The 15,986-nt window shown below is 45.0% G+C and overlaps 1 protein-coding gene across 2 annotated transcripts in view; it reads left to right on the top strand.

Annotated features, from left to right (window-relative positions):
* LOC119184975 (uncharacterized) overlaps positions 1-15,986 on the top strand; it is a 128,169-nt gene that overhangs the window by 82,160 nt on the left and 30,023 nt on the right. For both annotated transcript variants that reach the window (XM_075887577.1, XM_075887578.1), the window contains exons 17-18: positions 10,893-13,184; positions 15,187-15,254. In XM_075887577.1, the coding sequence (XP_075743692.1) occupies positions 10,893-13,184; positions 15,187-15,254 (2,360 nt within the window). The remainder of the gene's footprint in view (positions 1-10,892; positions 13,185-15,186; positions 15,255-15,986) is intronic.

Consider the following 15,986-nt stretch of genomic DNA (forward strand, 5'->3'; position numbering starts at 1 on the left):
GTGTACTTCTCATACAAATAAAAAAAAGAAAGAGAACCCAGATCCCAATATCAATCCAACCTTTGTTTTTCTTTGTATGGGTAGCTTGCAGTAAATTTCATGCAATGTTATGTTTTATAAGTTTGTGATACATTCATCAGTAAAAGGCGCATTTTCTGTTGCTTTAAGCTCTATAGAATAACTTTGTGCTACAATCTAACAAGTCTTTCACAAATATCCTCGGGAAGTTTGCAAGTGCATATGTTATCAATTGTACGTTATTTATGAAAATATGCTAATTAACTTAATGACAAGGCTGATGGCCAGGGCTGACCGTTGTCAATATGCCAATCCTGTGTCCCGCAGGGGCGCCTGCGCAAGTAGGCGTTTGGTGTGTAGCGACACCACGGACCCGAGATAACGGGGGAGTTTCTACTCCCTCCCACGCCTAGCCGTGCGTGGCTGTGCCGTGTCCGCGGAAAAGGGGATCCTGGGGGTTGAGCCAACGCTGGGTGATTGGACCTTTAAGGCCCCCCGGCAGAGGCAACACACCCCTTTGGCCCCGGCTTCACGTAGACGGCACCTCTTGGCTGACCCACCCAGGGGAAATCGGCAGTCGCCTTTTCCTATCTCTCTCTCCCTATATCTTCGTCTTTTGTTCTCACTTTACATCTTTCCTGTCTCCTCCTCACTTCATTTTTCTTCCAATTTTTCCTGGCGGCAAGGGTTAACCTTGTGTGGCTATCCAAACTAGGGTAAACCATATTGGGTTATAGTAACTGCGTACTGCTGGCGTTGCGCAGACATGCCCACATGCTCTGCCACGTCCCCTTGTTGGACTCCATGGTGGGTGGTAGGCGCCGTTACTGAAAAATCCACATTTTCCCATGGGATCCTCAACCCCCTCTCTAACTGATCGTGCCTCGAAAAGGGTACGCACCGACGCAACCTTACTACTTTGGCCTAAAAACAGAGAAACTTTCCCAAAATACCATGTCCTTCACTGCAAACAATCATCTACAAAAGCTAGAGCAATCTCACCCTTCCTTGTAGCCAAGTGCTTGAGAGAGACCATTGGAACCGGTTATAAGGCCACGAAAATGGCAAGTGGTGATCTGCTTCTTGAATTAAGACAAAGAACAGTACAATAAACTCTCGCACCTTGTAGCCTTTGGTAACATCCCCGTCTCGGTGAACGCACATCGTACCATGAATACAGTGAAGGGCGTGGTATCGGACGAAGATTTGATGACGCTGAGTGAAGAAGAGCTTCTTGATGGATGGAAGGACCAAGGTGTGATACATGTTCAGCGCATCAAAATCAGACGTAACAACAATGAAATAGCAGCAAAGCACTTGATACTCACCTTCAATTCAACCACTTTACCTGAAACTCTAGAAACTGGCTATGTAAAACTCCATGTCCGACCTTTCATTCCAAACCCGAGGCGTTGTTTCAAATGCCAGCGATTTGGTCATGCATCCCAGAGCTGCCGAGGGCAGCTGATCTGTGCTAAGTGTGGCACAACCGGCCACAGTGCTGATGAATGTAGACATGATGAGGTCCTCTGTGCTAATTGCAAAGGCAGTCACCCCGCATACTCCAGAGCGTGCCCAGCCTGGAAAAAAGAAAAAGAAATAATAGCTATAAAAGTAAAGGAAAATATCACATTCAGGGAAGCAAGACAACGGATGTCGTTAACATTGGCACTAAAAACACCTTTCGCCGAAGTGATGCAACAAGGGGCGGCACCACAAAGGCCCTTGGCAGTTGCCCGGACCGCGCCTAGCGTGCCGAGGCCAACGCCACAAGCCCCTACGGCGGGAGCAGCCAGCGCTGCCCTGCCCACATTCACCCTGTCCACACCAGTGGCCTCTACAAGCTCTGGCAGCAGCCAGGGCAATCACGAGGCCAAGGGGGCTTCATCAACCCCCAGCTCGGTGGGGACAGACATCGTCGATCGAGGCGAAATCTAAGCGACGCACAGATCGCTCTTTAGAGCGGGTGTCCAGTGTCTCGCAAGAGGCTATGGACACCAGTTCAAGCCAAACGGCGCAGGAAGCGCCGAAGGAGCGGCGAGCTTCGCTCGACCGCCCCAAAAAGGACAGAACGCCGATTACAGGGCCTGACAAAGGCCCTGTAAAATGAGTTAATCCCTGTCTTCTTTGCACACAGCACTTTTTCCTTTTTTATTTCCACAATGGACAAAATCATACAGTGGAACGTAAGGGGAATGCTTAGAAATTTAGATGACGTCCAAGAGCTTCTGTGTAAGTTTAACGCGAAAGTGCTATGTGTGCAAGAAACGCACTTAACTCCTAAGCACAAGGACTTTCTACGACAATATATTATTTTCCGAAAAGACCGGGAGGATCCTGTCGTACCATCTGGCGGTGTAGCCATTATAGTCGATCGTAGTATAGCATGCCAGCATTTGAAGCTTCAAACGGCCCTGGAAGCAGTGGCCATTCGAGCTTTACTTTTTAACAAACTCATTACCATATGTTCTGTGTACATACCACCGCATCAACAGCTACACAGACGTGATCTGGAATCATTAATAGATGAACTCCCAGAGCCATTTCTGGTTCTAGGTGATTTTAATGCACACAATGTCCTGTGGGGCGATGCTCACTGTGATGCGCGAGGACGTCTCATTGAGCAGCTCCTTTTCTCTTCTAGTTTATGTCTTTTAAATATGAAGGAGCCTACATATTTTAGCCTTGCAAACAATACATACTCCTCCATAGATCTTAGCATTTCATCACCGTCCCTTTTACCTGTTTTTAAGTGGAACGTTCTTAAAAACCCTTATGGGAGTGATCACTTCCCAATCATCCTGAGTGCGCCGAACAAAGATCAACTACCCCCGCAGGTTCCTCGATGGAAGATTGACTCAGCTGATTGGGAAGGGTATAGAACTCTTACACACATGACATGGACTGAGCTGTCTGCCCTGACCATAGATGACGCTGTCACGTATTTTACAGCTTTTATACTTGATGCCGCATCTAAATGTATTGCCAAAACGAGTGGCATGTGTTCTAAACGGCGAGTCCCATGGTGGAACGACGCATGCAGGAAAGCACGGACCACTCAGAACAAAGCATGGGCGTTGCTTCGCGATTCCCCTACAGCAGAAAACCTGGAAAATTTCAAGCGGGTCAAATCGCAGGCAAGGAGAACGCGTCGACAAGCTAGACGAGAGAGCTGGACAAAGTTTATATCGAGTATCAACTCATACACAGACGAGGGAAAAGTGTGGAATAAGATAAAGAAAATTAAGGGCCAACAAACGTATTCTCTTCCACTAGTTAATAGCCTCGGGGAAAGCTTGGAGGATCAAGCCAACTTTCTTGGCACACATTTCGAACACATATCGAGCTCCTCACACTACTCCGAATCCTTCCAGAATTACAAGGCACGAACAAAAAAACAAAAGTTAGAAAGAAAATCCGCAAGAAATGAGGCATATAATGCACCATTCTGCTTAGCAGAACTGCGAACAGCACTCAGCTGCTGTAATACATCTACCCCAGGTTCTGACAACGTAATGTACGCGATGCTGAAGGAACTACCCTCCGAAACTAAAGAAACCCTCCTCTCTCTTTATAATCGCATATGGTTTTCGGGTGTGGTCCCTCCTCCTGGAAGGAGGCTGTTATAATTCCAATTTTGAAGCAGGGAAAAGATCCCTCTACTGTATCAAGTTACAGACCTGTAGCGTTAACAAGCTGCCTCTGCAAGCTATTTGAAAAAATGATTAATTGCCGCTTACTCCACTACTTAGAAACAAACAAATTGCTCGACCCATACCAATCTGGGTTTCGAGAGGGTAGATCCAGCACCGACCATCTGGTGCGTATCGAGGCACAGATCCGAGACGCTTTCGCCCACAAACAATACTTCCTCTGTGTTTCTCGATATTGAGAAGGCCTACGACACAACATGGCGTTTCGGCATATTAAGAGACTTGTCTCACCTGGGTGTGCGCGGTAGAATGCATTCCATAATCGAGAGTTACTTGTCCAATCGGAAATTCCGTGTCCGTGTGGGCAGTATTCTCTCCCAAACATTTGTGCAAGAAACGGGAGTACCACAAGGTGGTGTACTTAGTTGTACACTTTTTATTATCAAAATGAATTCCTTGCACCTGTCCATCCCCCGCAACATGTTCTATTCCACATATGTCGATGACGTCCAGCTTGGCTTTAAGTCATGCAACCTAGCAATGTGTGAGCGGCAGGTTCAGTTAGGTTTAAACAAGGTGTCCAAATGGGCAGAGGAAAACGGATTCCGGCTGAACCCAGAAAAAAGTACCTGTGTCTTGTTCTCCCGAAAGAGAGGCGTGCACTCAGAACCTGACATTGAACTGAACGGTCAACGTCTGTCTGTCAATGCGGAGCATAAATTCTTAGGCTTAATCTTGGACAACAAGTTGACCTTCGTACCGCACATCAAGTATTTAAAAACAAAATGTTTAAAAGCCATGAATGTTATAAAAGTGTTGTCACGTACTACGTGGGGTAGTGACAGGCAATGTCTCATGAACCTGTATAAAAGCCTCATTCGCACCCGCTTAGATTATGGGGCCATTGTTTATCACTCTGCGACTCAAAGTGCGTTGGACCCCGTGCACCATTTGGCCATCTGCCTTTCTACGGGTGCTTTTCGCACCAGCCCCGTAGAAAGCCTTTACGTTGAGTCAAATGAGTGGTCGCTTCATCTGCAGAGAACTTACATGTCCTTTGTTTATTTTCTTAAGGTGAAATCAGACAAGAAGCACCCCTCATACTCTACTATTATTGACTTGTCGAGCTCCATTCTGTTTCAAAACAGGCCTTCGATGGGGCAGCCCTTCTCAGTTCGCCTGAAGGGTCTAGCTGAGGACACTGGAGTGTCACTTGAACACAGTTTAATGGCTCCTGTAGCATACCCGCCACCGTGGCAGTGGCAGACCATAGACTGCGATGTGTCTTTCCTAGAAGTTACTAAACATGCGCCTATTGCCCATATTCGAACATACTTCCTGGATCTTCAACACAAATACACACGTCCTGAGTTCTTTACAGATGCCTCTAAGTCCAACTCCTCTGTGTCCTACGCTGTTGTTGGCCCTTCCTTTTCGGATGCTGGCCCTCTACATCCAGGCACAAGTATTTTCACAGCGGAAGCCTACGCGATACTTGTGGCAGTCAAGCACATCAAACAATTACAAATACAAAAAGCAGTAATTTATACAGACTCCCTCAGTGTGGTAACGGCTCTGCACAGTCTTAAAAAAAAAAAACCCAGTCCTTGTCTCACTTTACTCTATTTTATGCACACTCTACACACTCAACCAACATGTTGTAGTGTGCTGGGTGCCAGGGCACCGAGAGATTCAAGGCAACGTGATGGCGGATCAGCTTGCTGCATCCGTCCACGAAATCAGTGCCACTACACCCATATCGATCCCGCCCCTTGATCTTAAGCTGTCTCTCAAACGAAAGCTCAGGGACTACTGGCAGAGCAAGTGGGATACACACACACAAAATAAACTACACATTATTAAGCCACACCTTGGTCATTGGCTGCCAGTATCGAAATCGCGTCATACAGAGGTAATACTAACGAGACTCGGGATAGGACATACATACTCGACACACACATATCTATTGTCCGGTGGCGATCCACCATTGTGTGACAGATGTGGTGAAGCATTGACAGTCCTTCACATGTTAATCCAATGCAAACACTTAGAAACTCTAAGAAAACAACATTTTCCATTACCCTACCGACAACATATACCTTTACACCCTGCAATGTTCGTCGGTAGAGAACCGCTCTTTAGTTATAAATCAGTGTTAGCGTTTTTAAAAGAAATTCGTAGTTTTCATATCATATACCCGGGCATTCCGTAGCACAACCTCTCCAGAGAGGTTTTTGCTGCGGTGGCTACACAAGAAAGCACTTGCCTCACGGCCCTTGGACGCAAGGGTATGAACCAGTGAGGCACTTGTGCTAATGCCATGCATATACACCATCCTTTTTTATTATCACCAACTTTTGTCATCTGTTCACACCACACACACCTTTCACGGCATGGTCATGATTTTATTACATGTATGTTTTTTACCCGCCTTACCGCGAGGAATTTTATGGCCCTTATACAGCCGCTAATCACAATCATTGTCCACATTGCTTATCCCAAGAACTGGCGCTCTTTGGCCATCAAATGGCCCTTGCGCCAAAAAAACACCATATATCATCATCATCATCATCATCATGCCAATCCTGTGTGAGTTGCGCTGTTTACCACTTTGTCCTCAGAATGCTCGTTTTACGCAAGTACATGATGTGGTGCTAACAGATCTGCCTGTTTTTGCAACACTGGCTTCCTTCCTAAGTGCACACATCGAAGCAGTACTTACACAATCGCAGATCCACGCGCGCGATCTAATTCAACGGCTTATAGGAACAGCCGCGTTTTGTCGGTTACTGCGTCTCGGTGATATATGCGTCGTCTTCGCGGTAAGTTGTCAGAGTAATTTCCACAATTTACTACATTCATTTATTGACGCGCATGACTTGTACACCGCTGCAATGTACTTTCATAAGTATAAATTTTGCCCCAAATCTGTCCTAAAAGCTGCTGCAGTGATCAGTATTTCAATTCACACAGCATCACGAATTTCATGTGAGACACGTTAAAACTGCTAGTGTATACACGTATAGGTTAATTTTCTGCTAGCGAGTTCAGGATGCCAAGGCGCTGATGATGCGATGTGCGTACTGCCGCTAAGCTCTTCAAATAATGTATTGAAACATAACGACGAATTGCCACTGCTTCGCTTAACTTTCCAGATTATCATGTGAAAGGAGGGGGGGGGGGGACGAACACAAACCTGTGGTCTGTCAACACTTTAAAGAAATTCTCTGTGCCGCTTCTTCCAGAACTGCTACACCACTTTGCGCAGCAGTGGACATGATAATTGCGAGGCATTCCGCCAAACCGCTGATTCTTCTAAAACTGCTGAAACCGCTTTTCTCGGAAACCTGCGCCAACTGGAAATTACTGCGCCATACTGCTCCAAAAAGGTCTTTTTTGTCGAATTTGCACCATTGCTGCGCCACAAGGTGGTTTTGAAATTGAAAGTAATGTTGACTACACGCATTGTGAGCAGAAGTCTAGAATAGCATCACAAATATTATGCTATGGTTGCCATCTACACTTGCACTGCTGCAAAAGCATGGAATCAGCCGATCAGTTATTCAGACTTCTAAGCAATTGCGGTGGTGCCTCTTCTGGTAATGATTGGCTAAGAACGAAAGCGATGTGGCAACTACCTAAAAGCGGGCCACTATAACTTATCGCCGACAAAATTGGCAAAAAGCCTACTTGTGTGGCCTAGCGCCACTTTAAGCCTACTTCACGCTTTTAAAAACAGGCGACTACCTTAGCGCGCAGGGACGCTGATCGCTGCCGCCTCAATCGTGGTGCGGTACCGTGTTCAGCGTGCACAGACTTGCACAAACGAAAGCAGCTCGCTGTTGCCAAGTTGAGCATTGTGGATCGCGGGCACCGAGAGAGCAAGCATTGTGCTATCATAACCATATTGCACGTTTTCATAAGGCGACAACCCAAGCGTGTCTTCGTCTGCTGCTAGGACCGCTAGTGCATCACTTGCAGAAAGCTCACATAACCGCGTTAACACAATAGTCTCTCCGCATCTGTGCGCGGTCTGAAGCGGAGTACCTGGGCACAAGCAGCTCGTCATGGTTTGTATGTCAAGCAGGCAAAGCACTCCATGCAACTAGCCAGTAGATGATTGGCTCCCTGCCACCGTGCAGTGTCTCGAAAAAATCTGTGTCTGTTTTTGCTAAGTAGCAGATCCCGGTACACATTTATCTGTTTCGTCACTATGCCAGTCGCTACGCCAGCTGTGTATCCCGGACTCCACAGTAGTTTCGAAATGCTCGTGCTCCTTGATGTCGCCACCGCGTGCCATTGGAAAGCCGTGCGAGAGTGCCAGTCATTTCTGAAAATTGGCAAACAGGAAGGGATGACTTGGTGGTGGGCACTTTAGGCATTGTTTGCTGTGACCCTGTGCTTATTCCATCTTTAGAGGCGATGGCGCGCTTGAAAAATTAGTACTTGGTGATTAACGCACACTACGTTTAGCATGCAGCTAGCCGCATTTCGGCGCATATGTACGTATTAACTAGGTTTTACTGTAACAAGCTTTGAATGTTTTACTGTAACAAGCTTTGAATAACAAGCTTTAAACAAGCTTTGAACGCGTGGGAGAGGGGGACATAAGGGTGCTTGGGTTCCCTTTCAAAGGGACAGGGGGGGGGGGCAAAGGTTCGTCACAGTGCCCCCTCCCTATCATGTCAATTTATCAGGCTGGCTTTGCGTGCCCCTCTCGCCTATCCGTGTGCACGCCTACGGGATGGATGCGCACTCGCGTTGCTAGAACTTCATGCTGCAGCTAGCTTGTTGGTGGTATATCCTTCACTGTTTTATGTCTCTTCTAATGTATGGCATACTGCGTTTGTCTATATTTCGTGCTAATCTTGCAGGTTCGCTGCTTTTGTATAAACGAATATGTACACTGAAGTAACATTAAACTAAAACAAACCTATATTTTGTTCCTCGGTGTGTGTCATGGAAAGCTCTTGCATTGCTCCAAACGCAAAGGTAGCTGCTCCAATGGCTGCTCCGAAATGCTGGAAGGCATTTCCACCACTGATTTCCTGCTTTTGCCGCTTTCACTGCTTTCGCATTATGAGATCGTCTGCTGCGGGCACAGCTGTCGTCTGGCCCCGCCGCTGGCAGTGTTCCCATTTTACAAACGAGAACTCGTACACATTTTGAATAACTAACCTCACTTTTCATTTTGCCTTATTGGGAAAGCTATTAATTTTACTGAAAAAACTCTATTCCTTTCATGTAAAGATTATATATAAAGACTCACCTGACTTTCGTTGCCGCTGCCGGCACTACCGTCGTTTCAACGAGGGCGACACCTGATGGCGCGATTGCGAAGCTCTCATCATGCCACTGGCTTGATCTAAGTGCTACTGTTGCATTAATTTTGTCCATGAAGTACAAATGCTGGTTCCTTTCGTTCTGTGTTCACAAAAAGGTGATCCCATGTGAGCTCGGTACACTTTTATGTGGGTTTCTGCCATCAACTGGACATGCAACGAGGATATGCAAAATACTGAAGTCTGGGTGGCAAAGGCAGGTGCGATTTTATCGCCAGTACCTTGAGTTCGGAATTCAAGATGAAATGAAGGCTGGAGCTTCAAGGAAAGTTCTTCGGGGGTATCTCGAGCTCGCCAACAGGGAAACTAAATTCTTGTGGCAGCAGGAGTTGGCGCACCTCCGGACACGTATTCCTGCCAAGACGCCAGCACCCGCAAATCTTCTGCATGCATCTAAGGACGTGTGCCTACCAGAACTGGTCAACAAGGCCCTCTCTTTGGGGTTGTAGTTTGCGATCGAAACTAATCAGTCACTCCACGAATTGTTATTTTTGGTTAGACAGATCTCGAAGTACGTGCCAGAAGAGGCAACAGCCCATATCGTCTCAGCGGGTGTTGACGTCACCTCTCGATGCAGGATGCCATTTTCAAAACTTTCTATCAAGTTGGTGGGTTCCTGTTTGGTTGATAATTCGTTGTGCGTCTTGCTATTGGACTAAGCGGGTGGTTTCGCCGCATTCTCCCTAGTTCAGTACAGCGAAAAGGCTGGTGTAGCCATCACTCTAGTTTTGGCAAACACAGTAACGCGAGCCTTCCAAAAATAAGGGCTGAAGCTAAAAAGCATTGTAAGCGGCTGAAGCTGGAAAAATTGGTCAGAAGTATTGAAAAAAAAAAAAAGTTTGATTGTTGTACAGTGTTTTTCACAGCAAGAACTCACAAAATAGATGTGCCCTTCAAAGTTATAGTTTCTGACCATGACACCTGGCAAGAACAAGTTGCGTTGTTTCTTTAGGCAACGCTTGATATTATACTTATTTGTGACCCTTTCCTTGTCAGAAATTCGGAAGAGGTTGCCGATTTTATAAAGCTTAATTATGACGAATGTTTTCAGTCTTTTTCTATTGACGTTAAAGATTCGCTTTATTCTACACTTTGTGCCTAATAGTTGCATTCTAGTGAAAAAGTCATTGATGATTATGCTGTCATTAGGTTTCAAAACGAGGTTGGTCTTTCATGTGGTCATAACTTCTGACATGCTATCTTAGGTCTACTTTCATTTTACAGTAGGATTGTGCTCTTTTGCAGCATAAAGGTATCTGTATTGATTCAGCAGCTGCTCTGGTGAATCGGGAACTATATGTTAGTAGTAGAGCCTTTTGTTTTGCGACTTCCTGCCTTTTTGAGACAGTACTCTTGTTACATTGAGACAGGCAAATCATTAACACCTCACTCTCTACTTGGAAGAGTCTGAACAATACTGAAGATTGTGACAATTGTCATTACTTTTTTTTTGTTACAGTGCGTGCATGTGCTGAGCACATTGTTTAAAGGGACGGTGCAGTGTGATAGAGGAGAAAGTCTTGGTTAATCAGCAACATAGTAGACCGGGTAGATCAAATGAATACTATTGCCAAAATGTGTATGTAGCATGAGTAACACTGCTAGTGCTTGATAGAATGAATACTTCAATTTTGGTGTATACAGTAATACTGATAAGCCATCAAAGTCCTTTACATATGCCTCTAATTAGCACAATAATCAACACTACATTTGAACTGTAAAAAATGGGATGTGTTCACTAATTAGTATATCTGGTTGTTAAGCTCGCAGAAAAAAAAACTTTTTTAGTGTTTTAGCTAATTGTGCTTTTCTTGAAAGGTGTTCTGAAAAGTACTGGCAGACTTTAATGATTGTGACACTGTTTTCTAAATCTGTGCAGACATCTCGGCGGCCTGTTTCATCAGAGAAGCCAGATCAACTGGAAACTACAGCATCGGATACACAGTCTGAATCTATGCATACGTGCCCACTGCACATTACTCCAGAGAAGGCAGGCCAAATAGCCAGCACGCCACTCTCTCGTATGAATGAATGCTGCATCCAGACACTAATGGCATCTCGGCAACTGCTTGAACGGGAAAGCCGGATCACTGGCACTTTCTTTAGCCCTTTGGTCACCAGCCCTCCACTGGCCCAGCACGATGAAAGCTCGGAAGCCAGCTACACCAGTCCAGACTGTGGTAAGACTGGAGAATCTTTACAAGGAACGAGACTACAGACACCAAGGGCTGTGCTGTGGACACCCAAACATTCGCCAGCTGTTTGCATGAATGGCACTCCCGTTAGCCAGCCAAAATTTGTTAGCAATCAAAAAGTCTCTGAGCCATCGTGCTGTGCCAGAGCAACACAAACCAATGACATGCCGTTTCTGCAGGCACCACTGCAATCCACTCAGACAGAAGACAGTCATGTGTCACAGCAAGTCCAGGCACCTACAGTAGATGCAATGTGCCAGACAGACTATGAAGATGCATGTGAAAGGCCAAGGCCAGTACCAAATAAGCTGCCTAAAAATAGTATTGCTGAGCATGTAGTTGATGGCTCAACATTGATGGATGTCTGCTACCAAGCAGAAACTTTACTGAAGCCTGCGGGAGTTCAGACAACGGGTTCCTGTTGCAATGTACTTGAGAGACCACAGGTCGCAGATGCAGCGATTCTTTGCTGTATGTACTCTGAACAACTTGTGGAGTATGGCATTCAGACAGAGCCCTGCCACACAGAATTCAGAGCCGCGGAGCCGACCAAGCAGGAGGCAGTGTGCGAGCCTGTTGTTCTAAGCGACCAGGTGCCTCTTATGAAGAGTTGTTCCGTGCAGGCTTGTGGTGTTCAAACCTGCATAGTCGCAAAGGACTGTGAATCGCAAGTGAATGTATCTTTAGCCGAGGAAAACAGAACAGATTTGGAAATCAAGACAGTGGTGCCAGGAGGCACTTGCAGCAATGTCGAAGCAATTCTAGACATGAAGGACTATGCATCACAAGTGAGCGCATCATTGGTGGAGAAATATAAGAACGATATTGAAACTCAGACGGTGATGCCAGGGAGCACTTGCAGTAGTGTACAAGTCATTCTAGATGTTGTAGACTATGCCTCACAAGTGAACACATCTTTGGTTGAAGAATATAGGAAAGATTTTGAAACCCAGACGGTGATGCCAGAGCGCAGCTGCTGTGGTGTCCAAGCCATTCCAATTGTTGAAGACTGTGCCTCTCAAGTGAACAAGTCTTTGGTTAAAGAATATAGAAAAGATTTTGAAACCCAGACAGCAATGCCAGGGAGCACTTGCTGCGGTGTCCAAGCCATTCCAGATGTTGAAGACTATGCCTCTCAAGTGAACAAGTCTTTGGTTGAAGATTACAGGACCGATTTCGGAGTGCAGGTCATGGCGGAGGTGCTTAGCTGTGCTTCACAAGTAGATTTGCAGCTGACCAGACCAAAAGCCACTGATTGTGCTGTTCAGTGTGAGTTGCTAGCGCAGAACAGTGAAAAGGACACGCCAGCTTCCAATGTTGTAGACTGTGGGGTGCAGGCCACCCTACTAGTACAAGAGTGCACAACACAAACTCAACAGTGCCTCTTGCATAGCAATCTAAAAGAAAGCAGTGTGCAAGTCATGCCATCTGTGCAAGACAGCACAACACAAAATGAATGTTTCATAGGCGACATGTCAGAGTGTAGTGTGCAGACTACGCCACGCTCCTTCAGTGATAGCTCCACGCAGCCGGACTGCCATGTTCCTCTAGCTTCAAGTGTTCAATGTGAGGTTCAAGATGTTCTAATGACAACAAGCTCCGTGTCACAGGCAAAGGTACCTGCAAAGTCTCAGGACAAATCTGCCTCAAAATCATCGAAATGTTCTTTTGCCAAAGATGGCAGTAGCCAATTTAGCGCATTCTCAGTCAGAAACATTCTAGCCGGTAGGCCTGGAAGTTCAGTGCCGCCAGATGTTCCTAAACCTATTACAGCAAGTGGAAGTGCAAGGCGTCAACAGTTTGGCCAACCAGGTAGGGATATCCTGGCTGCCCTCAGGGCCAGTCAACGTAAATTCAACGAGGAGGAAGGCCGTGCTTCCTTGCCAGCTGGTCACCCAAAGGCAGCAGACTATACCCCTCCGGGCCTGCTAACTACAGCCTCTGGAACAAAGACCTGGTGTAGCCAAAGCGAAACGGTGAGAATCTTTGCCCAGTGTAATGGCGAAAAGAGAATAAGCATTGGTGCTTTTACTCTCACACCAAATGTAAGTGGTTATTATTATAAAGAGCAAAATCATCGTTGAGTTCAGCCTAAGCTCAAGGAAAGTAGGCATACCAAAGCTCAGATCTTCATCCTTTTTATGCCAGATGCCAAATAGCACCTCTTGCGCTCTTGGTATTGCACACTTTCTCATGTGGGACGTCTTTTCACTCAATCTGTTACTTTCTTAAGGGCACATGGCCACATTTCTTCACTATGATCAGAAAATGCTGCTGATCAGTATTCGAGGCTTTTGCAAGCATGCGAGCCAAACAATATAACACAGGGTACAGCCTGAAATTCGCGACTTAATTTTCAGTCAACTAGAAATATCTTGCTCTTCCCAAATGAAGTTGCCATAAACACAAAATCTACGACCATTGGCTGATTTGAGCATCTTGAGCTGCCACCACGTGATGACGCAATATGCCAGTGTGTTTATTCACGGTCACATTGAATATATGCCATGCATTTGGATTAAAAAAAAAATAAAAGTGCTCAAGGTCATGAGGCATGCTAACCAACAGACGTTGCTTCTTGCGTCCTTGTCATCCCCCTCTGCATAGCTTTCAGTGCGCTCGCTGGTTCGAAAGGAGAAAAAAGGCTTTTAAAACATGTGACAAAATTGTGGGCCTTTTTAGTCACTTGCATAACATTTTGTGTTGTTCGGCAATTGTATATCTGATGCGCAAATGTTGGCCTTGTCTACAGTATTTGCATGCAATCTGATTGTAAGTTCTGATTCAAATACCCTTATTCTTCAACTTTATTCGTGTTGCAGTTGTTGCTAGTGTACAGCGTGCAATAACTTCACCTATTTTTTTAGTGTGTAACCATTACACCTTCATTTTAACAATTGTTTGGCTTTATGCGCGATAGTTGCTGCGTCATGCCCAACATGAAAACTGTGGGGATAACTGCTTCAACTTTTAAAGAAAGATGTGTATTTTGTATTTTTTATGTTGTATTCTGCACTAGAGAGGCAGCACTTTTTTTTTTTTGCATAGACTGCAGGCTTACGTAAATTTCTATTCTTTCACTATTGGCAGTTAGTATTTTTATTTTACGTTGTCGTTGCCTCCTTTAAAATGAGAATATGACATATTTGGCTTGCGTGATGGATTCTTGATGGATGTATAGTGGACCTTTCTGGTGTGTTGTCAACCACCAGACACCCACCCACACGTACATTGCACATGCACACACTCCCACAGTAACATTAGCCTTGTAAAATTGACACATCAGAAGAACGTGAAGGTGTTATGATGGCATGGTTTCAGCAGTGAGTAAGTCGTGCCAGAGCCCCATGTTTGGACCACTATGCCATAGGCACGTGCTTAATTATGCATGATGAAATGCCTTAATCTTGCATGCCAGTCATTGTGTTTACGTGCCTGGGACGCTTCACACAGTATTGATGTTTTTTCTCTGGAATGTCCACCACACAGGCTCGCATGTTGAGATGCTTAATCACTTTTTACAATATTGTGGTAGTGTCGTTTGGTCACAATTGGGCTATTTGTGTTGAAATACTTAACTCGTTACTATGGCTCTCAAGGAGTATCATTGAGTAGCTGCGATGCCATTTGCACTGACAATAATTTATACCAGAAAGTTCTTGGTGCAATATTTTTCTGTAGCTGTGCTGTTAGCCATTCATGTGTTTCATTTTGCAATTTGTTGTCTTTTAAATCTAATGGTCTTTCTCACGTTCGCTTTTTCTGTTTGTTTGTTTTTTCAAGTATAGTTGGATACATTTAATAGCCTCGCAAAATGAAGCAAATTTATTCTTCTTTCATCATTTTTTTCCTCATACGCATTTTTACTAAGTGTTCATGTCAGTGACTTTGCTAATTTTCTTGGTCCTGGTACTGCCTCCTGCACACGCTTGGACTGTTTTGCTACATTTTGTGACCATACAATGACTTTACTTGCAGCTCAAGAAATCTGCTGCTGTCCAAGCAGACATCTGGAACACTCGGGAAATGAGCCTTATGGAGCATCGGTACACTTATTTCCTTATCCTTTCAGCCTATCGAGTCGGACCTGTAGATTATTGCAAAATTGCAGTCCTCAGAGTATTCATTAGCTAGACCACCTAACAAGGTGGTCTAGTGGCTATGGTGCTGGTCCGAAGGTCACCGAATCAGATCCCTGCTGCGGCAGCTACATTTTCAATGAAGGTGAAAAAGGCTTAAAGCCTGTGTAATTACATTTAGGTGCACGTTAAAGAACCCCAGATGACTGAAGTTTCCAGAGTCCTCCACTACAGCATCTCTCATACAGTTGTTTTGAGGTTTTAAACTCCAATATTTATTACGATCCCAGCCATGGCAGTCACATTTTGATGCATGTGACGTACAAAAGTTCCACTGCGAAATGTCAATGCACGTTTACAACACGGATGATTAAACTGTTCGGACTCCACTATCGCATCTCTCACAACCCGAGTCTCTTTGGGACATTAAACCGTATGAACTAACCAACAAAGTGTAATTAATCAGTAATGTGTTAATAGAAACAAATGTTGAATGAAACTTATTTGTCTATTTTTACATCAAATAAATGAAATTTCGCTGAGCTGTTTGAATCTTTGTGCTTATTTCAAAACTTATTGTGAAGTTTTGTGGTGTAAGAATATTTTGATTCGTACAACTTTCTTGAGAATCGAATATTCTGTTTAAAACATAAGCACACCCCTGATTGCCGGAGTGGCAGTGTATGTCACACAAAAAAA

The sequence above is a fragment of the Rhipicephalus microplus genome, chromosome 1 (assembly GCF_043290135.1).
Source record: "Rhipicephalus microplus isolate Deutch F79 chromosome 1, USDA_Rmic, whole genome shotgun sequence".
Taxonomy (NCBI): Eukaryota; Metazoa; Arthropoda; class Arachnida; order Ixodida; family Ixodidae; genus Rhipicephalus; species Rhipicephalus microplus.